The sequence below is a fragment of the Gymnoscopelus microlampas genome (assembly GCF_963454915.1).
Source record: "Gymnoscopelus microlampas genome assembly, chromosome: 6".
Taxonomy (NCBI): domain Eukaryota; kingdom Metazoa; phylum Chordata; class Actinopteri; order Myctophiformes; family Myctophidae; genus Gymnoscopelus; species Gymnoscopelus microlampas.
In genome coordinates, this window is record NC_139943.1 from 20,340,185 (window position 1) to 20,364,400 (window position 24,216).

Sequence of the window (24,216 nt, forward strand, 5' to 3'; positions counted from 1 at the left end):
AGTCACATGACCCAGGATGTCTACGACTTCCCCCGTGAACGAGGGCTTGCCGGAGGCGAGGATTCAGCGTTCGGAGCAGACCGGGGAGGGGACTACATATATGACGTACCACCACAGGTAAATATACCACTGTTGATAGGGTGAAATTATAGTGAAATTTACCCCACTTTCAACCTGGCATCCCTATTTTGACATGTCATGGAAATCTACAAACTCATAACATGTCGCATCTCAACGCATTGTGAGATTGTAGATCAGCTATCTTCGCTATTATTTAAATAGTACATAAGTGGTTAAACTGTACCTCATTTTGCTGGGGACCCCCTGGAATCCCCTCAAGGACCCCTGGGGACCCCCTGACCTGATTCCTGAAAACTGCAACATCCCACTTAGAATTAGAATATGCACGGGTGTGTATTTTATGTTATCCCGATCAAACCTGATCATTTCATTGCTTGTTCCCTTCTCAGGTTGTCCGTGACGCCCAGTCAGTCAGTGAGGAGCTGACACTGAACTTCAAGCGACTCTCAGCGTCCAGCACAGGCAGCACACGTAGCAACCACTCCGCCTCCTCCTTAGACATGGTCCCGGTCCGCGACCCCTCCTCTACGTCTTCACTCTCTGCCCCCGGTTGCCTTCCCGGGAAGCCCCTGATCCTGGACCTGGAGCAGGCCATGGAGCGCTTGTCCCGCCTCCAGCAAGCCGTCGAATCAAACGTCTCCCTGCTCATGTCGTTCATCGCGGGCAACTGGCGAAGCCCCGCCCACATGGAAGGGAACCTCCCCGCCATTCGACAGGCCGCCGACCGGGTGCGGGCCGCGGTGCGAGACTTCCTGGAGTTCGCCCGGGGAGCCGTGGCGAACGCCGCCCAGGCGACCGATCGATCGCTGCAGTCGAAACTGGGGCGTCAGGTGGGGAAAATGGAGGAGGTTTTTCAGAGCTTGGTCCGCCACAGCCAGGGTCTGGATTCCGTCGCCTGGTCGCCCGCGGTGCTCGCGACCCCCCCGCCAGGAGGGGACGATTTGGACCGCCTGGTCATGACGGCGCGAGGCGTCCCCGACGACGCCAAGCAACTCGCCTCCTTTCTCCACGGCAACGCCTCGCTGCTCTTCAAACGGACCAATCGGCAGCAGCAGCAGCTGCCCCTCCCGCCAATCCCGGGGGAGATGGGAGGTCACATGACGGGGTCCGGGAGCGGGACTGTGACGTATAAAGGAGGGGAGAGGGTGAATATTCAAGCGAGGCCGCTCCCCTCGCCGCCCAAGTTCACCGCCGCCGAGGAAGAGGAGGGTCCAGACAGGCCATATGAGACGACGGAGCAAGGCTGGATGGAGGACTACGACTATGTACACCTCCAGGTACAGTTGTAAATGATTTCCCGTATGAGGTCTGGTAGAACAGTGGTTCTCAAACTTTTTCATGTCAAGGACCCCCAAATTGACACATTAGCCCGCGGACCCCCATTTGAAAAGATAAGCCAGGGAACCCAATAAGAGAAGGTTTATACGGCTTTGTAGCAGTGATTCTCAACCATTTTAATGTCAAGGACCCCCAGTTTGACATGTATTAGGCTACGGACCCCCATTTAATGGCATTTATAACTCTTGGACCCGAATTTATGTTATAAAATCAATGTTAATTTAACTCTGAGAGTGTACAAATGGAACCAAATGGACCCGTTAGGGTCCATTTGGTTCCATTTGTACACTCTCAGAGTTACAGAACTATAAGGGTCCATTTGGTTCCTATCCATCATTTAGCTGGGGACCCCCTGGAACCGCCTCAAGTACCCCTGGGGGTCCCCGTACCCCACTTTGAGAACCAATGTGGTAGAAGGCACAAAGAATAATATTCACGCTTCTGGTTGCTTTATTTAGAAGACTCTACAATGTGTAAAACTAATTGACAAGAAGCTCCAACTATGAAAACTGAGATGTAGTGTTTCACTCGATAGTGAGTGAAGGGCTCGGATAAAACTCAGACATGTTATCAAAGACAGGTCTTGATTGAAATCAGGGTGTAAAGTAAAAAAATCTTTACCGCAAATCAGTTCACAGGAAAATGAAAACGCCCCAGGTACAAAAAGTGATGTGTACAGCATGTGTTACTGTCAGTGTCTAAAACATGCAGGAATACTGATTTGCACCTTCATGTTTCAGGGTAAAGAAGAGTTTGAGAAGAACCAAAAACAGCTGCTGGAGAAAGGAAACATCATCAGACAAAACAAGACACAACTGGAACAGCAACAGGTAAGTGTGTTGCTACCTTTCCCACTCTCCATCTCTCCATTCTCCACTCCACTTACTGTATCTCCCTCTCTGAGGGAGATAGACTGATCAATGGGTTAACAGCAGCACCACCATAAAGTCTTCATTACTGTCTGTGTGTATGTGAGAAGCCTCTCAAACGTTGTAATTTCAAGGAGCCCCATAACTCTCAGAGTTACAGGCCTGTAAGGGTTCTCATAGAGCACAAATGAACCAAAGCCCTCTCCTTTCTCTCTCTCTTTTTTAGATTAAACAGTTTGAGCGGCTGGAGCAGGAAGTCAGCCAGCCAATCAACAACGACATGTCGGGCTGGGTCCCGTCGCCGCACCACCCCAATCAGGTCGCGAGAAACGGCTCGGGCGTTTCCTCCTCGGGGTCCAAGCTTTGCCACGGCGACCGGCAGCTCCTCCTCTTCTACCAGGAGCAGTGTGAGCAGAACGTCACCACGGTGACCAACGCCATCGACGCCTTCTTCACGGCCGTGAACTCCAACCAGCCGCCCAAGATCTTCGTGGCGCACAGCAAGTTCGTCATACTCAGTGCCCACAAGCTGGTGTTCATCGGCGACACCCTCTCGCGCCAGGCCAAGTCGACTGACGTGCGGGCACGGGTTTCGCAGAGCAGTAACGCCCTGTGTGACAAACTGAAAGATATTGTGATCAGTACCAAGACGGCGGCGCTTCAGTATCCTTCGCCCGGAGCAGCCAGGGAAATGACTGAGAGAGTCCGGGAGCTGGCTGGGTGCACGCAGCATTTTAGGATGGTCCTCGGACAGCTTCTAGTGATGTAGGGCAGAGGAGAGGAGAGAGGGGAGGATGATGCGACTGAAGCGACAAGCCCCTGGGGTACGGGTGGGGAAACCCTGTGTATGTGCTGTACGAACAGCAATAAAACCAAATAGTGACGGAACATGAGATCACCCCCTGTACACCCATAGAACATACAACTGGAGATGCTGTATGCCCATAAAGAGCATGGTTCTCAGACACTAAAGCCCCTGATTATTGGGGTTGGTGACCCTGTACATCCCTGGATCATGGGGCTCAGAGAACCTGAACACTCCTGGAGCACAGAGTCAGAAATTGTGTAAACTCCTCCAACATGAGGTTGGAGACCCTGTACTTTGGGGACTGGGACATTGACCTCCACTAAATCCTTCTGTTCATCTGTCCTTCCCTTCTCCAGGCCCCATCTATCTATGTATCTATCTATATATCTATCTCTCAAGCCACAGGGACCATTACTTCTTTTCTCCATCACTTTTAATTCATTTATTTCTTGATCCACTTTTTATTCTAGAAAAACAAAAAAGGAACATTTTAACTAAAATGGGCTGGGCCAATGGTGTAAAATAATCATTGTAAATATTTAAGTTACCTATTTAGCCAGGGAAAAAAAGAAAGAAAAAAGAAGTGACTGAAGAACTTCCACTATATAAATATATATATTTGTTTTAGTTTTTTTTTGTTTTTTGAGAAAGAAAAGATGAAAACATAAATGTAGTTTTTAGACATTATCCATAATTATTATTATTATTATTATTACTATACTGTACAATTAAGGTTCTGATTCTGGATCATTGTTATCATTATTGTTGCAGATGTCAAAATTCCAGATGATATGTATGTATGTATGTACAGTATGTATGTATGTTGTAGTTCAACAGTGCTCTTCTACTCCCCAAGGCAAAGCACGCTTTCTAAAAACAAAACAAAAAAAACATCAGAGTGCGCTCTTAAAAATTTTAATGGTGATCTACAGTATAGACAACTTCTTGAGGCAAAGGCCATGGGAAATACTAATCAGGGATAGGGACTTCCAGAATGTGAATAACATTGCGGGTTATAAGGCATGAAATGTAGAATGAATACTATCATTGTTCATGAACTGCATATGCAGCTTGCCTCAAAATATTGCCTGTGTAATGTGACTTCACATTTGTTATCTGACCAATAAAGCCACATTGATTTCAGCCCACTTGTCAATCCACTATCGCTAACAGAGACGCCACATTGCCATCTGCAAGGCTTCGAACAGTGCACTCCCCATTGCAGTCAAGATTGTTCATGATAATCTTAGCCTTAACAAGTTGCCAATAATATCTTCTGACCCTTTATAAAGACGTCAGGTTGATCGCAGTGCTATGATGCTATTTGGGACACTGTACCTAGACGGATTTGTATGAAGCATGTACTAAAGTAAAAGCGTAAAAGGTTGGGTTACCACACACAATTAAACCGTTTATACTTTTCCTTGAAGCTGTGGATTCCAGATTGTGAGCTAGGACAATGAAATGGGACTGGACAATGATGTCAAAGACAGGAAGAACAAATCCAGGATAATGGAGTGGGGTTAACGCCATTTGATGTTTGTAGAGCTACTTTGTCAGGCCAGTACATTATGCATAACTAATGCACAAAGCAAACGTTTTAAACATTTCCAGTGTTCCAGGTTTTACTTCATAAGATTACATTTAGCCTGTGCTTTGTGGTTGTGACCCATGCCTAGTACTAGTGTTACAGTATTGGAGCAGTTATGTTGTACATGACTGTAAAACGACTGGGGCCTTGCTGAATCACGTGTCTTTGTAGATTGATGGTCCTGGCAAAATACTCTCCACTGGTATAATCTAGTTGTTCCAAATTATTACATGCCAAGGACCCCCATATAGTCTCTTATTGAAAAGTATATATATATATATGTGTATATATATATATATATATATATATATAAATATAGTAGCCGATCTACAAGCTCACAAAGCTACGCGCTGTTAGCTTGTAGATCGTTTATTTTGCCATTTTTTAAGATAATGACATGCCCAAAATAGGGATCTTTTGAGTTAAATTTGAATAATTTATCAATAATTAATCATTTATAATGTTTTATTTTCCTCTCCAATCAACCCCTATGGTACCCCCTAGTGGCCTCCCTAAAAATGGATGCTCGGTCAATACACTGCAGAATTCTCTTGAGTGTAAAACCCATAAAGGTCCATTTTTACACTCTCAGAGTTCAATGAACACTCAGGGTTTTGCTGTGTAGCCTGTTTCTTTGCATATGACTGTCCAGTCCTTCTCGTTCTAGGTCTTGTGGAATATGAATACCTCTTTGGGTCCCTTACCAGCTCTCCCCATGTGGGAGGAGCTTTGTTTGATAATTCAGGTGCCCTGATTGGTAGACTGTGCTGAAACACTAATCTCTGCTCCTTGTCTAGGAAGTGGGGAAGAATGGGGAAAATTTAAAAACAATGGATATACCTAATTTGAATGAAAAAAAAAAAGAAGTTTAAAAAGTGATGAGTTGAGACAATTTTATTAAAGAGACTGTCAGTATTTCTATCTGTTTGACTTATTCTTCAATCACCTTGCATGCGTTTGTGTCTGGGTTTGTGCACCTGTTCTCTCTCTCTCTCTCTGTGTGTGTGTGTGTGTGTGTGTGTGTGTGTGTGTGTGTGTGTGTGTGTGTGTGTGTGTGTGTGTGTGTGCGCACACGCACAGAAAAGTGTGTGTGTGTGTGTGTGTGTGTGTGTGTGTGTACACACGCACGGAAAAGTGTGTGTGTGTGTGTGTGAGAGAGAATTTGACTGTTACATTCCACACACAGGTATACAAGAGTAAAACTCTTGGATTTCAATTCTTCGACATAAACAACATAAAATAGAAGAAATAACAATAGCAATAATAATGATAATAATTAAAGCAGCGATGATGTCACAAGGGGCTACGACAACGTCAAGCAAGTCAAAAGTCATAGCAGCAGATAGGAACGATCAAATATCGACCAATCAACTTTGTTGTTTCGCCAGTCACAATCACAACGTGATTTCAGTCTATAGTCTTACTCCATTTCAACCTGTCATGGACCGACTTAAAATAAAAATAATAAGATCAAATAGACAAGGGGGAAGAGAACACGCTCTCTCGCACACACACACCTTCTTATAGACGGCTACTAAGGTTTGCAGAGCTACACCATAAAAAAAAACATGTTTCTGGGACAAACAGTGACATTTATGTCGCCTGTGGCGCCCATAGTGGGAGTCTTTTGGCTCTGTGTGTTGTAGAGCCAAAGTGTGTGCAAAGTGTGACTCCTAAAAACATGGAGTTAACCTATACTCACCCATCCCTGTTTTGTTTTGCAGAGGCTTGGAGCATCAATCCTTCTCTTCTTCCAGCTCAACGTGGAAGTAGACAGTTAAACAACTTTTGGCAGCTCATAGCTGTGGTGCACTAGGCTTGTCTGGGGAGGGTCTCACAGACTCACAGTCACCTGGCATCCAGTGGGATTTAACGAATGAGATTTTATTCAACAGCTTTATAGCCAGCCACGACCCCATGATGTTTACAAGCCCAGAAACGACAATGACTATAGTCCAAATGTTCCAGTTGCTCTGAATCCAATGCTTAACCTCCTCCACACAGCCATTGGCATAGATATATCGGACTATATCTTGGTCTGACCCCTCTCCTTTACGTTCACGAACACCATAACCACACTGTGTGTCGATGATGCCCTCTGTGGGGTCTTTGACACAACAGGAGAAAGGCACACCACATTGCTCCGTGCTGTTGTGCATGTCAGTGCAGTTGAAGTAAATGTTCAGGTTCCAGTCGTCAGGGCCTTGAGCTCCACAGCATGACCAATATCCCTGGAAAAAGTCTATAAGGTTCTGCAGGTCAATGTCATCGCGGTAGGCCTTGATGCCCTTCTTAAAATATACGCTGAACTGGTCTGTGACGTAGTCACTGAATAAAAACACCATGAGGATAGCAATCAGCTCAAGGAAGAAGATCAATGTCAGGGACCCTGACAAAAACCTTAACAGGTAGGTGTTCTCCCGCAGCGCTCCGATACTGCCGGCAAAGCCCAGGACAAACATGACCACTCCGACCAAGAAGAAAAACCACACAGGGTCGAGAAGCCCCAGGTCTGTGATGGACGACAGGTTGGACCAGACCCCCTTTTCCGCCCATGCCCACAAGCCTATAGCCACGAGTACGCTTCCAAGAAGCCAAAATATACTGTTGAATCCGAACAGTAAGTACTTCCAAAAGAGGCTGACCTTTGGTCCTTTAAAATGATGGTTTATTCTCATTCGACTCATATCTGTGGATAGCTAGCTGAACGTTATACTTATGTAAGCAAAGCTTCAGAATGTTAATACTAATGTAGATAATTTGACAGTGGGCATCTAGAGGCCTCTTCTATAGACTGATCAGAGCTCTGGTCCGACATCACACACAACGCAAACTGTTGTCATGCATACCTAACGATACAGATTTGCGCAGGCGCTGTAGCAGTTTGTCAGTATCATGATCATTATCACGTCAGTATCATGACAGTATCATGGTCAGTATCATGGTCAGTATCATGTCAGTATCATGTCAGTAACATGTCAGTATCATGGTCAATATCATGGTCAATATCATGGTCAGTATCATGACAGTATCATGACAGTATCATGGTCAGTATTATGGTCAGTATATTGACAGTATCATGACAGTATCATGTCAGTATCATGGTCAGTATTATGGTCAGTATATTGACAGTATCATGACAGTATCATGTCAGTATCATGGTCAGTATTATGGTCAGTATATTGACAGTATCATGGTCAGTATCATGTCAGTATCATGGTCAGTATCATGGTCAGTATCATGTCAGTATCATGGTCAGTATCATGTCAGTATCATGGTCAGTATCATGTCAGTATCATGGTCAGTATCATGTCAGTATCATGGTCAGTACAATGTCAGTATCATGGTCAGAACAATGTAAAAAACATTTATAAAAATGCCATGCTACAGTATGTCGTCCATTGTAAAAAGCATAAAAAATGCCATGCTACACTATGTCTTCCAATGTAAAGCATCTTATAAGGACTTATAAGTATCTTATTAACTGTTAATTAATGCTTGTCAATAGGATGTTTGTTTGAAGTGCTCCCAAACAATATTAATGCTCGAAGTAGGAGAATTCAATGTTAATTTGGCAAAGGGACCTTATACTACATACATGAAGCAGGGCTGATGGAGACAGCTGCAAGTGGATTCAAGATACATTCTAAGGAGTTATGTTGCCCTCTGGTGGTGGCTTGTGTTCAAAGCATCAGTGAGAAAATACAGTTGATTGACTAACTAACTAGTAGTGAAAACAAAAGCCTGCCTACCTAACCAAACCAATGTTCATAAATACATAGTGTGCTTAACAAAGGTTCTGCCTCAGTGACTTTACAAACGTAGGAGAACAAATAAAGTTTCAAGTTTCAAAGGTCAAAACACAAGGTTACAGACACAAAGACAGCGGATGGTTATGATAGGATGGACGTGGAGTCAGAGGCAGGACCAACGAAAGGGAAGAGACCTGGCACAATTGGTGGGAAAGTAGTCTTGCGTAGCCAGACAACTAACTATTCCACAATCTCCGAATTCTATGACGGAGAGGTGCTATTGATGACGGAACCATTTGAATCAAAACTAAACGTGGAACAAAGCAGTGTTAAGTTTGTATGCACTAATGCACCACATATCCCATTATTTGGGGGCCCACTTGCAATATCCTCACGGCCCACCAGTGGTCCCTGGCCCACATGTTGGGGAAACACTTTGGTCTATACAAATAAACGTACTTGCTGCAAATGTTCCATTCCCTCCATCCCTCCATACCAGTGGTGTAAAGTAACCAAGTATATGTACTCAAGTACTGTACTAAGTGTAGCTCTGTATTCACCTGTTTCCTAGGCTGTGTGTTTTCCACTTCCTGTCGATTTGATCCAATGAAATCCAATGAAACTGGTCAGATGACCAATGATATCCAATGAAATCGACAGGAAGTGGAAAACACACAGCCTAGGAAACAGGTGAATACCTCTTTAAGAGGTGTGGATAAAAGGGGTGACCAGGTTTGTGGCCCTCTGTTTGGCCAGAAGCCTGCATTTGGGTGTTTGGTGAAAGACTTGGAGGCTTGAGGTTTACAACCGAATACTGGGTAAGGAAGCTTTTGTAATTCATTTTGGCAATATGGTAACATGTTTTAATGAGTTGTATATATATCCCCTTTACAGAATTCGGCAAGTGTGGCATTTTATGAGGGTGAGCTGTTTAGTAAGGCGTAGGGGGATGAGTTTTTAAGAGGGTTTTTTTATATCAATGTTAGGCCTGCTGTTAGCCTAATTTATTGTCTGTATTTCCAGAGCCTCCAGGTCCTTTCTTCGATTAACTCCATTATATCCTGGGGGACCTGTCAGTGGGAGCCTTAAGGATATGAAGACTGGGTATGTTGTGTTATTCTTTTTTTATTTTTTTTGTCTGCTATATTCTGCTATATTTTGTGTAATGTCTGGGATGAATCGGTATTGAGGGGTAACGAGATGTTTTATGTGTGATTTATTGTAGGAATTAAGGAGGACAAACTTTTCACTGTTTTTCCCCCCCGTGTCATAATGTTTGTTAGATAGAGACTGGGTTTTGTCAAAGATTGTATTGGGTCATGTGCAATCTTAGGGCTGAGGTAATAGGTATATACTGGCCTGGGCCAGTATATCTGGAGGAGAGAGCCAGTCACCATGAGGAGGGAGACGTAGGAGGGGAAACAGTTTGAGATGAGGAGAGGAGAGAGGTGTTAAAAAAAGCTCACATTTCTAGTAAATTATTGAGAATGAAAAACTAGAAATGTTGTCTTTTTTTAACACCTCCCCTTCCAGTAGCGTCTGTGTGTCTCCACAGATGCTTTTGCATCTTTCAAACACCAGAGGGCAGAGTCCTTCCACAAACAAACCAGAAAGTCATCATGTGACCAGTGCCATATGTGGACACAGTGACCAGTGCCATGTAGACACAGTGACCAGTGCCATGTAGACACAGTGACCAGTACCCTATAGACACAATTTGACTGCCTGACTTCCCTTATAAAATTAAGTTAAGTTTTAAAAACAAATGTGGCCTACAGCACCCACGGTGCCTACAAAAGACATTTGGCACTGATCGGTTTGCTAGACTAGACACACAGACTCAGACTCACTTGACCTACTAAGTACGTCTGAGACTGAGTAGTTCTAGATGGCAGGCCACTACAGTGCCACACTGAAAACAAGACAGGGTCTGATAATGGCGTGGCCTAACCCTAACCCTGCACAGTTTGTGAATAATGTAATGATGTCATCAATATGATATCAGCGGTATGAAGTTGAGCTAGAGAGCATATAGCCAGGAGGGGAAGTGGATCTGAGATGATAAATTCACCAAAGAAAAAAAACCTTTGTAATTAATATATTCCGGGATTACGTTTCTTGGCCTGCTGGCAGAGTGCATGTGACACTGGTAGTGGTTGGCAAGATTATCTGCACTCACCCTTTTCTCCATATTTGGGCAAAAACCCCACATTTGGGCAAAGGTTGGTGGCAACACATACTGTCAAACGTTGTTCTAGATGGCTGACCCCTTCGGCTCCATGCTGTAAAAAAAGCCGAACTGAAGTCGATGAACAGCAGCCTAACAAAGACCCCCACACCCCTTTCCAGGCTCTCTCTCTCTCAAACAGCATCCTCTAGATCTCCTGCCTCTCCTTGAAGAACTTCTGTTCCATTTCCCCTGGAGGGCTTTAGGAGGTGCTAAGCTCCTTGTTGGCGAGTTTGGCATTCTTATTCTCAGAATATTTTATTTCTAAAAAATAAGATGAGAAACAATGAGGGAAAAGAGGTAATGATGCACACTCCCACCTTCTTATGAAGGTGGCATGGGAGATCAGTGGATCTGTTGGGATGGTGGGCAAACTGAAGTGGGCCAATAGGCAAAGTGCTGGGAATATAGGCGCAGAATTAATACCTAGCCGAGAATTACAATGAGAATAGGCAAAAAAAGTAAAACGGATACACCTGTGAGAACCCCCTTATATTCTCTCTGCTTGGTGACTGATGACGACTTTGGCTCCACAACAGCATGTCTTTTTCAGGTTGCACTGAGGGTTCAGGGCCGACAGGCGCCACAGATTTGTCCACCTCAGTGGGGGGGCTCTGTGGGCTTCTCAGCAGTGTGTGCCTGGCATGGGCTCCAGCAAAGGTGTCTGCTTTCATTGCTGCAGGCTTCAACGACCTTTCTGCTTCCGCAGAGGGTTGAGTCCTGGTAGTTTGCCTTTCTTGATCTCCTCCAACATCTCCCTCTTCTTTTGGCATTTGTTGTTGTCCAAAGCTTCCCTCTCCTGTTGTTGTTGATCCAAACAGTCTCTTGCTCTATGCATTCTCTCAGACTCTCTCTTTGACAGCATCCCCACATTCACATACAGTCTCGCTTCAATTCACACGCTCACGCTTCATAATAAGAGCCTTTACACGAGACTCACGCTTCCTAATAAGAGCCTGTACACCTTTAACTTCTATCTCTTTCGCAGGCGCCACTTTCGGAGGTTCTCTTATTAAAATCTCACGCTTCATAATAAGAGCCTTTACACGAGAATCTGTAGATGTAACATTCGTCTGGATGTGTCCTGGCCTCTCTTTTTTCTGAGGCGGCTCGGGTTCCTTAATAAGGAATGACTGATGCTTCATAACAAGAGCCTGTACAACACGTTGATGGTCACCTTGATGGAAGTATGTTGAGTATGTCTCTTTCTTCGCAAGCATTGGCTCTGGGTCCGGAATACCAGTCGACTCCCGGCTCCTAATAAGGGCCCTTACCGCTGCACGTTGACGGGACTCTGCTGCACGTTGACGGGACTCTGCTGACATCTGAGTATTTAGGTCCTGAATGAGAGACTCACATTTCGCAAGAGCCTGTACACCTTCACCTTGATGATGATGATGATGATGAGAGTCTGCCGACATCTATTTCTGATTAAATCTTTGTACCCAATGAACAGGTTGAATGAAGTGAACTGTGCACCACTCTTGTCTGACCATGTCTTTTATTATGTACATGGGGTTACGTCTTTGATGACGTCACCCCTTGAACACACTGTGATTGGACAGTGGTCAGTGAGACTCTATTCGGACAGGGTTTGCTAGTCAATAAAGTGTGGCTATGGAGGAATGAAATAGGGTCTGTCTGTGAGATTGAGTCAATCCGTGGATAATCTTAGTCAGTATTTAAAGGATCACCCAGAAAATGTCACATCAATGTATGCCAAGGGGGACATTACATTACCTCCGCTAGGCCGAAGGCAAGGGGGGAGATTATATTTTCACCCGTCTCTGTGTCGGTCTGTGTGACTAATCCTGTAAACCACTACACACTGATAAGCGGCAATTCTCCTCTGTACGTTGGCAGCAGGCCAAGAAACTAAATCCCTGCAATATTTTTCAAATCCATCTATGACAACTGTTTTTGCGGCGTGACTCTGCAGCAAGGTGAGGTGAGCCTTCTATTAGTGGGTTTTCTTGTCTTATCTCACAAACCGTTGGTTTGCATTGGTATCATTGGTAACACCAGTGAAGGAATTAAGGAAGCAAGCAGCCCAATGTCCTGCCAATATGGCTGCTGTGCATAGCATAGAGTCTGTTGGCCAAATGACTTTTGTAAAATTATCATCTCAGATTGAAGCCAGTCTGGAGCTGTGTGGAACTCCATCCAGTATTTGTGCAAGACTGATGTCATGGATATGATGTCAGTACTTGGAGCATAGTCTAAAGCCAGAACTCCATATTTAGGCAAGACTGACTCCAGAAGAAATAGGCTGAGAGAGAATCTTTCATGCATAAACTAATATCGGAAGCCCTCTGTCGCTATTTTCAGCATACAACAAAGTACAGTGATTAGTGCTGGTGGCTTGAAACGACCCTCAAATTAAAGCTTGGTGCACTGCTGCATTATGAATAAATGTGTGGATTTAAATGCTGTTGTGTTTTGGGGGTAATGGAGTGGAGATTCCTGGATTTATATGTAGACCTGTGCCCTTTAGCACCAGCCTACTCAGAGACCGTGCAAGGCGGGAATGCATGCCCTACCCGGTTATGCAATATCCGCTGTACCCGTTGTCAGAGTACTTGCTGTACCCGTTGTTGGAGTACCCAGTGCAGTACCAGTTACCACCACAGTACTAATAACGATAGATATTACAATCAATCAGTAGTAGATTTATAAATTGGCACCAGCCTTCTCGGGACGAGGCTGTTTATGCAATTGCAATACACGTTGTACTTGTTGTCAGAGTACCTGTTGTACCTGTTGCGGTGACCACTACATACAGATCAACCAAATATAGATATCCGGGGATCCCTGATATTGTCAAAAAACGCTGACATGGTGTTGATGACATACATGGGCATACATGGGAGACAGAGGGACCTGCACAGTTCCATTGCACATGCTACGGCTTATGCTGAAAATGAACATAAATCTTACTGACTGTGTTATTTTAGTTTTTTTCTGGTGAAGGTGGAAGATGAGAATGGCCCTGGCAGTCTTCTGTGCTGTAGCTGAATATTGAATTCAAAATTGTATTGAATTCAAATGACATTAGTCTAACGTTCTGCTTCACAGTATTATGTGTATACTGCTTATAGTGGAAAATGCAAACATATCCATACACCAAAACCTCGAATTTTCTAAGCTTTATTTGAGAAAATATATTTAGCAATACAAATATGTATAGAAACCACAAAATAATGTGTATTATAAAAGGTTATATAAACATTTAAATCTACATAAAACATTTTAATCTAAATGAAAATGATGTCAGTTCAGGTAGAATATCCTTGGTATAAAAATGTATTTAAATGCACGTACAAAACGTACAAATATGGCACTGAGGGAAAGGCTGTGAAAATACAGCTTAAGTTGGATATAGAATATAAAAGCACTGAAATATTGGTCTCCAGTCACAAATATCAAGTGCAAAACAAACAAGCAAAGAATATTAAGGCTACGTCTCTACAAATTATTAACCACTTTGAACATGGCCTTCATATTTTGGGTATGTCAAAATTCCCCAAAAAATAAAAACCGTTATAAATAAAAATAGCAAACTTACAGCACGTCACAATGCTATGTGTTATGAGCTTGATCGGCTAATTCAGCTATTTCTTTAAACATGCTTCAATCTATTTCAAACCATACATACATTCCACAAACCCACCCTCTCATACAGGCAGACTCAACTTATCAGTGTTAAACACAACCCATGGATTTCCTTTTCTCAGGAGATGAGAAAGGCTGGATGATGATGATTATTATTATTAATTGCCGTAGGCCTGTATCATTGTCATATTTCAATGCGTTAACAATGGTTTGTCTTCTACACAAGGGAGATATCAACTTCACTAGTGAACCAAACTGCAGAGAGCCTCCTGTAAGATATCAGCACTGTCGCCTATTCAGAATATTTAACATAAATAAACAAATGTCTTGTCATTAATCTCTTCAGTGCACCTCATGACACTGTAATTTCTTCATCCTCTGATTCTGAGAAGTCGGACTGCTTGCTAGACTCTGACAGAGAGGACAGATCATGATGATGATGGTGATGAAGATCATGGGACTCCTGACTGTCCAGTAGAACTTGACCACTGTGGTTCTGTGTCATTAGATCGAGGTGCGGCTTCCCCTCGCCCACTGTCCCTTGGCAGTAGGCCCCACCCACATCGGTGAGGTCGGGGTGGGGGTTGGCTTTGGTGGGCAGTGTCTGCTGGCGACAGCCCCCCGTTGACAGGAGCTCACGCTCCTTGGAGTTCCTCCACTTCATCCGTCTGTTCTGGAACCAGATCTTCACCTTGACAGAAGACAGAGTTTTTGTCATGTCAAAATACATTTGGTTGTTACAATGACCAAAACATACAGTACAACTTGGATGTACAGTGTTACACATCTGGCTTGAAGGAGAGATAATGTATCTCGACTGTCAAGAAAAGATTTGCTTACTAAAATGAGCATGTGTGATTCAGATTTTGCCTAATTCTCCAGCTCTGGAACTCTGGATCTACACATTTTTCGGGGGTGAAAAAGTTTCTTATTTATTTTTTAATAACTATCCATCTCTACCTGGGAGTCTTTGAGTCCCAGCTTGCTGGCCAGTTTCTTCCTGTCTGGCTTGCTGATGTATTTCTGCTTCTGGAAGGTCCTCTCCAGGGCTTTACGCTGGAGGTCTGAGAAGACGGCTCTCCGCAGCATGCCCCTCCTGGGCTTCCCCCTGGGGAGTAGGGGCCATGAAAATGTCCCTGGGACAGGAACTACAGAGGACGAGGCAGAGGCTGGAGGGACACAAAACAACAATGCCAACATGTTACAGTGATTCAGGCAAGAAAAGAAAGCAGGTGCGCTTCCTCTGGATGCCTTTTGGTTTAGGCAGTGGGTGCTCAGCTATAGATATAACTAGGTTCAAATGCCACCGAAGTGGAAAAAGAGGCACTCCAAAATGAAGAATGCAAGACTGGCTCAGATAAACATTCACAAACAACATAAACAATTATGGGATGAGTGCCTTGCTCAAGGGCACCTCAAAGTTCTGTCAGTCCTCCAACCAAGATGCTCTGTGTCCAGCATTGCCATTCATCCAGAGATGTGCTTTAGTATTAAAGGATGAATGAATAGAGCAAAAACATGGGTTTGTTTATTTTATTATTAATGCTAGGCCGATACCTGTTGAGAACTATGCCCGTTGGGAATACATGCCCCCCCTATGCTAGGGTTATGTTAGGGTTTTAGAGTGGTCTTTTATTTTTTACAGCAGTAACTTTAATTTGATCGTGAGGGACAGCATATTCAATAAATAAAGCTAACACTTCATTGATCCCTGATTGGAGGGTTTCTAGCTCCACCAATATATCCTCCTTTCCTTTATTCCAGTCTGAAGCTGAATGTGAAAAGCTCAGTTTCTCCGTTGGTGGAAACAGAGCTTTATGGTAATGAGAGAGGCTCTCCTTTCCAAAACTCAGTCACACAGCCTCTAATGAAGCATGAAGGGGAATTGTATGGCTGGTAATTGTATGGAAAACGTAACTGTGTAGTAATGAAGTGAGTGGAAAAGGCCTCCGACAGGCCATTATATTATGGGTCTATTAAAGACTTGCCACTATATTATAGTCCTATCACTGCCATTGAAAACTTCTCTTGCTTTGAGACTAAACACACACACAGTGAGGTAGCATTCAGAGATGCCTGTAGCCCATTGGAAGTTTTAATCTTTAAAAATGGCAAACATAAACGCTGACAAAGCGATGGGCATTACATATGTCATGGTGACTGTATTTCTCTTCATAAAAATGAATATATAGATCCATTTCTGTCCTATATACTGCGTTCGTTTTACGACACTAGTGAAATTACCCGATCTACAAGTTGACAATGCATGGTGAGCTTGTAGAGCTGCTATTTTGGCTATTTTTTTATTTATTTATTCATTCATTCATTTGACAGTTTTAGCCTCTTATGACATGTCCAATATAGGGACGCCAGGTTGAAAGTGGTGAATATAAATCGCTGGAACACCTATTTTGCCTGAGAAGTCAAGTCAGATGCCTATCTTTGAATTGCATACAGTGATTGCAAGCTATGCCAAGGACAAGAGAAGGGGTCCCTTGTCTATAAGCATGCATAACAGACCTGAACCATAAACATGCTGGCCTCTCTCTGTGCCCTTGTGAAAATATTCAAAGAGGTGAATGGAGCCTAATAGGGAATTAGTGCATGACTGGTAAAGACCTGTGAGTAGCAGGCGCTAAGTCAGACCCTGTGTGTGTGTGTGTGTGTGTGTGTGTGTGTGTGTGTGTGTGTGTGTGTGTGTGTGTGTGTGTGTGTGTGTGTGTGTGTGTGTGTGTGTGTGTGTGTGTGTGTGTGTGTGTGTGTGTGTGTGTGTGAGAGTGCGTGCGTGCGTGCGTGTGTGCGCGCGCATGCGTGTGAAGGAAAGTAAGATAGAAAGAGACTGTGTGTGTGTGTGTGGGGGCAGTGAAAGGAAGATGGATTGTGAGAGTATTGAGAGACTGAGAGTGTGTGTGGTGGTGGGTGTGTGTTCGTGTGTGTGTGTGTGTGTGTGTGTGTGTGTGTGTGTGTGTGTGTGATTTCAGCCCCTATTGGTCACGGTGCTGAAAGCTTTGTGGGTGCACGGAGGGCTCGGTGGGAAAAAGACAGCGCGTGAAGAGGCACCGGGGTCTCGCGCTGGGAAGGAACCCACCACACATTTAAACCGTGACAAACGGGGCTAATACATTTAGAGCGTGACAAACCGGGCTAATTTGTAGATTAGGACAACCAGTGCTAATGTCAGCAGTCAGTAGGTCTACTAAATAGAGCTTCAAATTGGCGAAACTGATTCTGAGCTTCTCCGAGCTCTCCTGGGCATTCCTTGACTGAAAGACCTGCGATGTGCTCAGCTAAAACCTCATTTATAGTCTGTAGTACGCCGGTGTCGCTTGCCGAAAAGAAGAACTGATCTTTTGGGAAAGCGACACTAGCGTGCGATGGAGTATATATTAATCATAATTTAGTGCCTCCTCCTTTTGGTATATTTTCTAACACTACATTTGCACATTATCTTATTAAATGTATCCCTCCTATAGGAGCAAAGCAGTTAAGGGTGAAGTGTCTTGCTCGGAGACACATTGGCAGACCCGGGGACGAACTGGGAGCCTTCTTCCCAGTGGCCCTAGGCTGTCTATACCCATTCGGCTATGGCCGCCCATAAATTGAGCTTAAAGGGATAGTTCACCCAAAATATTACTTTTTTTCTATCGATTAGTCACTCCATGGAGACTTTAATTCATGGATGTTTGTTTTTGTAGCATTCTTAAGCCAATAATTTGATGACCAGCAGACCGATAGGCAGTGGTTCCGGTAGGAGACACAAAGGAGACTCTTTGTGTCTCCTACCGGAACTGCTACCGGTCATCAAATTATTGGCTTAGGAATGCGACAAAAACAAAAAAATATCCATGAATTAAAGTCTCCTTGGAGTGACTAATCCATAGAAAAAAAGTCATTTTGGGGTTGAACTATCCATTTAACGGCTAGCCAGATTCTCTATCTTATCTAAACCTGATTTTATTTTTCAGCAAAGCCTCCAATATCCGATATTAATCAGCCTAATAAGTGTAACAGGATCAAATCCATTGGTGTGACAAAGTCCAATTGATGTGCTTCTCAAATTAATTTCCCCAAAGTTGCTCCATCTCAGGTGTCAACCACTTTAACACTATAGCTGTTTCCAAACAGTTTCAAAACATTTAAAATAAATAAATATGTTTAAAATGTTTAACTTTTCAAAACGTCTAATTATAGGTAAGCTCAAAACATGTTGTATCGCAACATGTTGTGGAGCTTGTAGATCAGCTATTTTTGCCATTTGTCGTACGATGAAATATAGAGGGCTTAAAGTGGTTCAATTAAGACTAAAGTGTGTGTATATCTATAACCAAAAATATTACTGGAAGTGACTTTATAACGCCCTGAAATGACACAGAAATGGCGAGGCGCCTACCTGTGAAACAGGATGCCCTGATGAAAGGATGGAAGGTGCCATCAAAGAAAGGCAGCGTGAAGGACTTGGTCTGCAGGCTGCACACTGGAGGAGAGGATGAGGAGGCTGTAACATACAGTTGACTGATCAACCCATCATATCACATGGTGGAAAAGACCTATAACATGAACCACTTAAACCCTCTGTTCAGACCTGGGTTACAACTGTACTTGGATCGCTTTAATAGCTGATCTACAAGCTCACAAGCTTGTGATGGCTATTTTTGATGAGTGTAACCACAAGAATAGGTATGCTGGGGTTCAAGTGGTTATTACAATAGAACAAATGATATGCACATGCATGCACGCATACACGCGCGTGTGCACGCACGCACGCACGCACACACACAATTGTATATACATCTGATTAAAAAAATAACAATCTGAATTTGTTTATTGAACAGGTCTGTTCACAAACAAGAAATTTGACTTTGTCTATAATTGCTCTCAAACATGTTTTTGTAGGCTTATTTTGTATTAGTCCTACATAGATAAATATCCTATTATTATCAATGATATAATAATAATAGTAATGTATTATTATTATTATTATTATTATTATTATTATTATTATTATTATTAGTAGTATTATAAACAATATATTATTAACAACAATAATAATAGTAGACTAATAATAATACATAATAATAATATAATAATAATATAATTATAACCACTTAAACTCCAGCATCAGTATTGTTGGGAAAGCTTTTGCTGAAAATAGCAGATCAACAAGCTCACAACATGATGCATTGCCTCAAGTTGTGAGCTTGTCGATCAGCGAAAGCTTTCCCCACAATAACAGAAAACAGAAAAGACTAGTATTGAGTCCGTTTAGTTACCCATATGGCGTTTAAGTGCAATGAATGATACATCTTCGCGATGTTCTCTTACCATTTCTTGTGGAAGGCGCAAGGATTGCGCTGACGCCGAACTTCAGGTAGCTGGACTCTGTGCCACAGGCTCCTGCTCCGGAGGGAAGCGGTCTGTGGGCCGGGAGGAGCCCGGGGGTCCTCGGCACCACGGGGCCGGGAGTCCTCGGCACCACGGGGCCGGGCGACGGGACGGTGGTCCGCTGCTGCAGGTAGCTGCAGACAGCAGCAGGTCGGCTGATGCGGAGAAGGTCATCGACGAGAAAGCTCGACGGGAACGAGCGGGACAGGGGCGACGACAGAGCCGCCGGGGGACGCAGGAGCCCCGGGTAGAGAGGAGGCGGCAGGGCGCTGCAGGGGAACATCATGGCTGGTCCGAGAAAATATTAATAGAAATTTAAAAAAAATCTTTTTCGGGGAACTAAATCTCTCTTTCGCGGAAGCGAGTTTTTTGCAGGATAGGGAATGTTAAAACTAAAAGATCACTAGTATCAAACCTATACAAAAACATCACTTTTATTGATTTCTCTCTCACTACACACTCTGATCTTTCTCACACACTGTGCCCTTTCTCGCCGGTGCCGTCTGTTTTATAGCAGCAGGAAGCATCTGCAGAGAAATCACAAACGTAAAGTGTCACAGACTCACAGTCAAAGTCTCTCACAGACACATGATGAAGTTCAACATTCATTCAGCCGCTCCTGGCGTGATGGAGAGGATGCCAGGCGCGGATTGGTCAGCGGCCTATGAATGGATGGGGTTGGATTAGAGTCAGGAGCACCCAGTGGGGGACAGCATCACCCAGTGTACGTATATGCTATGCTCCTTGGCCTCCATCGTACGTCAGTGTCGCACCACGGAGTAGGCTATTAATTAGGCCTAATTAGTGGTGGAAAATAACTATAGGCTACATTTACTTAAGTACAAATTTGAGGTAGGCCTACTTTTACTTTACTGGAGTAATTAAAATGTGTTATACTTTTACTTTTACTCCCCACTACTACATCTCAGTCAAATATCGTACTTTTTACTCCACTATTAAAACACTTTAGTTAGCCTACTAGTTACTTTGTAGATTTTGATTATTATTATTATAAAACATACATTAACCACTTCAGCCCTATAAACTTTGGCCATTTCAAAACAGCCATACAAGCTCACAATGCATCGCGATGGGACAAGTTGTGAGCTAGTAGATCTGCTTTTTTTTAAAAGATTTGTATACATTTGAATGGGACATTCTACTGCATAATGAGTGCTTTTACTTTTTGTACTTTGTAAGTATATTTTGATGCCAATACTTTTGAATTCTGGACTTTTACTTGTTACAGAGCATTTCTACATTGCAGTATTGATACTTTTATTTAAGTACAACAATAAATAAGAGTACTTTTACCACCATTAGGCATAATAAAATGAGGATATATTGGCTATATGGTTTTGCAATAAAGGCTGCATGGGCCATTATCTATATCAGTGGTTCTCACACTTTTACATTTCAAGTACCCCCCCTTAACTCTAAGGGTCAATATAGAACCCATAGGAACCCTGAGAGTCCCTGGACCCCACATTGAGAACCACTGATCTATAATACGTTTCGTGATTTTTACAAGGTCAGAGTCAGAAGCAGAAGCAATTCAGCATGACCTTTTGATGTATTTTTATTTAGTCCGTCATGACTATAAGGACACATTGTGTGTTAAATATATTTATTAGTAGACCAATGCCAACAGTTTAAAGGAAATTACCATTGTGCTGCCTGTCTTGTCAAAAATGTTAACTTGACATATAGGGACTGCACTGTTCTATAAAACACTGTTCAGTAATTAATTTGGCTTTTCTTTTGCTTGTGTCTGACTGAACATATTTTTATTCTAGGCTATAAAGAAAATGTTAATAGCTTGAAATACTTTATTTGACAATAGAAATAAAAGAATACGCGCGCGCGCACACACACACGCACACGCACACGCACACACACACACACACACACACACACACACACACACACACACACACACACACACACACACACACACACACACACACACACTCACTCACACAGTCAGAGATAAAACCTTATCCAGTAAAAATAGCCTATAGCCTTAGAAGTCCAAATGGCAATTTCAGTTCATTTTGTTTGTTTGTTTCAGAAGCCTTTCGTTTATTATTGCAAAAGGAAGAGCCCATAATAGCGTAATAGCGTCTATGCTGCACGTAAACGTGCAGCATAGACGAAAACATAAATGTTTTTTCACTGACAGATGCATGCAATTAACCGATTTTCGTTAGATCTTGGTTGGTTCCCATCCGCTCATTATGATAACACATTTAGTTTTTGTTTATGTTTTGTCATCATATCAGCTCAAACAGCCTGAATGGCCTATCACCAGGCACCAGATTTAAATAAATGGAAAAAAGTGAATACGTTAATTTCACCAAATGTAATTCATTCACCATGTCTACTCTATCCTAGTATTATTAGGATATTATTATTATTATTATTACTGTTATTATATACCGCAACTAGCCTAGGCCTACTATTTATAATTAATTATTATTGCAGTAATTGCACATCATATTCACGTCACGCCGTTTAAACGTAGGCCTATATCCTCAAGCTTCTGTAGCAAACGTGAGCTGCTCGCGTAATAGGCTAGCAGCTATTTTGTGTGTGACACACACTGACACATGACGTCGTGAAAAATCATGAGGTGCATGTCGAGCAGTGCACCTGCTCGAACTGAACTGTTCAGGGGTCTCTCTATAGGCTACGTTTGGTTGGAAAACCATTGGAAGCGGTGCATGGTTATAATTTAACCACTTTCAACCTGGCGTCTCCATTTTGGGCATGTAGGCGGAAATAAAAAAAAAATATATATATATATATATATATATATATATAAATAAATAAATAGACTAATGAAAATAGATCGAAGTCACTATGCAATGCCCTGTGAGGAGCTATAGACTGGTTATTTTGTCTACATTTGATTTTTTTTATTTTATTAGTATAGGCCTAAGTATGGGCTTAAAAAACGACTAAATAATGCATTTCTATGCCTATATGGTTCTAAATATAGAATAGCCTTGCGTGATTTATTGCAGAGATATATTTGTCATTAGCTATAAAGCTAACTGCTTTATATAAAGTTGTCCAGTAGCCTATAGCCTAAGTTATGAACTTAAACTTTAGATGTTCGCAAAATTACAGTAAAGTTTTGGTCTGCAAACTGATTGCATTCATTACCTGTGAATCAAAGGTATTTCATGGAAATGCATCAGGTCAATACCAGGCTGTGATTGAGGAAACTGTATAAATCAAAACAAATATCAAAACAAATATCACAAATTCAACTTCACTTGTTTTTATGCATAACTTATATAACTATATATATGTATATGTATATGAGGTATTATGAATTCACAACTGATGCTGTTTTGATTTATCCTCTTGAAAGTGTCACCAGTCGAGCTCAGGAGATAAACCTTGGCATTCCTCCTCCAAGAGGGAAGGTAAAATCAGCTTTGCTGTTGGCCTAATCACTTTTGATTGAGGGTCCCTCTTGTAAAGGTCCCATATGTGACTCAAATGAGTTAAAGTTCATAAACACAGAAAGTGAAAGTCATTGTCCTGGTGGCTGCAGGTCCCCCTGGCTGTGCTACGCGTGGTGTTTCACTTTATTGTGCCGTTTTAAAGCCAAAAAGGCTTTGGGTTTGGCTTCCAAACCGCAGGGGGACAACGGCCACCGCCCATTGATGGACTCAGAAGATAGAAGGACAAAAATGGGAACAAAAGAGAGTCTTTGAGGAAGATTCTGTTTGGGACTGAAGAGTCTTTTTCTGCTTTTCTCAAGGGGCTGGAGAGGTGAATCCTTTAGGGCGCGCGTTAAGACCTATGACTAATGGTGTTTGACTGCATCAACTCTCTTTCTCCCTCCTCTCTCTCTCTGAGCACCATCCCTCCTTTTCTATCTGTCGTTCTCCCTCCCTCTCTCTTTAAGCTGTTCATCCAGAGGTGGTGGTCCTGTTACCTTCATGTAAGCTACTTGGCTCCTGTGTGTGAATCTGAATTTTATACTGCTCTGCAATAGAATAGAGTGCTATGTGTGTGTCCTCTGTTAGCCCCAGCCATGTAGACAGTTAAATGAACACTGAGAATTTGCCTGTGCAGATACGGTATATATTATAAGAAAATCATACATGAAAATGATTTTTAACAAGCCCATATCACCTCAATGAACATTTGAACATTTTGTCTTGTGAAGAGCAGGGTTGTATTGACTAAAATATCACCAGGTGAATGTCTGCACTGCTACCTGTAAGGTTAATAATCAAGTTTGATTTGTTTGTCAGGAATTGGACAGATAAAGATGATTTTCCCCAAAAGATATAGTGTATAGGACTCATATAGGTTTTAGTCCGTTCTGTTAGCAAAATAAGAAAAAAGATAAACCTCAGGGCCAATAACATGAGTATTGGTAATTGTAGTCAGTTAAACAAAATAATGATCAATTGCACAATTTCTTGCATTCCTTTTTAGCCCAAATATTCTGGATACATGCTTAGCATCAGTATTCTGTCACTGCAGTAAAGTGGCAACACCATTTTCTAAGTTTGTCATTTGAGTATTTAATG

The 24,216-nt window shown here is 42.6% G+C and overlaps 3 protein-coding genes across 5 annotated transcripts in view; 1 reads left to right on the forward strand and 2 right to left on the reverse strand.

Moving 5' to 3' along the window:
- The window catches only part of bcar1 (BCAR1 scaffold protein, Cas family member), a 120,056-nt gene extending 114,454 nt beyond the window's left edge, over nt 1-5,602 (forward strand). For all 3 annotated transcript variants that reach the window (XM_084060997.1, XM_084060998.1, XM_084060999.1), the window contains exons 6-9: nt 1-117; nt 471-1,358; nt 2,160-2,249; nt 2,515-5,602. The exon at nt 1-117 is cut by the window's left edge and continues 80 nt beyond it. In XM_084060997.1, the coding sequence (XP_083917123.1) occupies nt 1-117; nt 471-1,358; nt 2,160-2,249; nt 2,515-3,057 (1,638 nt within the window). In that variant the 3' untranslated portion in view covers nt 3,058-5,602. The remainder of the gene's footprint in view (nt 118-470; nt 1,359-2,159; nt 2,250-2,514) is intronic.
- LOC311046893 (tetraspanin-17-like) lies at nt 5,429-7,365 on the reverse strand (the record flags this gene model as incomplete). Its single annotated transcript, XM_084059473.1, has 2 exons — nt 5,429-5,480; nt 6,731-7,365. 2 exons carry the CDS (start codon nt 7,363-7,365, stop codon nt 5,429-5,431), a joined length of 687 nt encoding a protein of 228 aa, XP_083915599.1.
- A 7,265-nt stretch (nt 7,366-14,630) lies between these two features.
- LOC311047210 (homeobox protein DBX1-B-like) lies at nt 14,631-19,946 on the reverse strand (the record flags this gene model as incomplete). Its single annotated transcript, XM_084059857.1, has 4 exons — nt 14,631-14,969; nt 15,239-15,447; nt 18,669-18,752; nt 19,601-19,946. 4 exons carry the CDS (start codon nt 19,944-19,946, stop codon nt 14,631-14,633), a joined length of 978 nt encoding a protein of 325 aa, XP_083915983.1.
- Between the last annotated feature and the right edge of the window lie 4,270 nt (nt 19,947-24,216).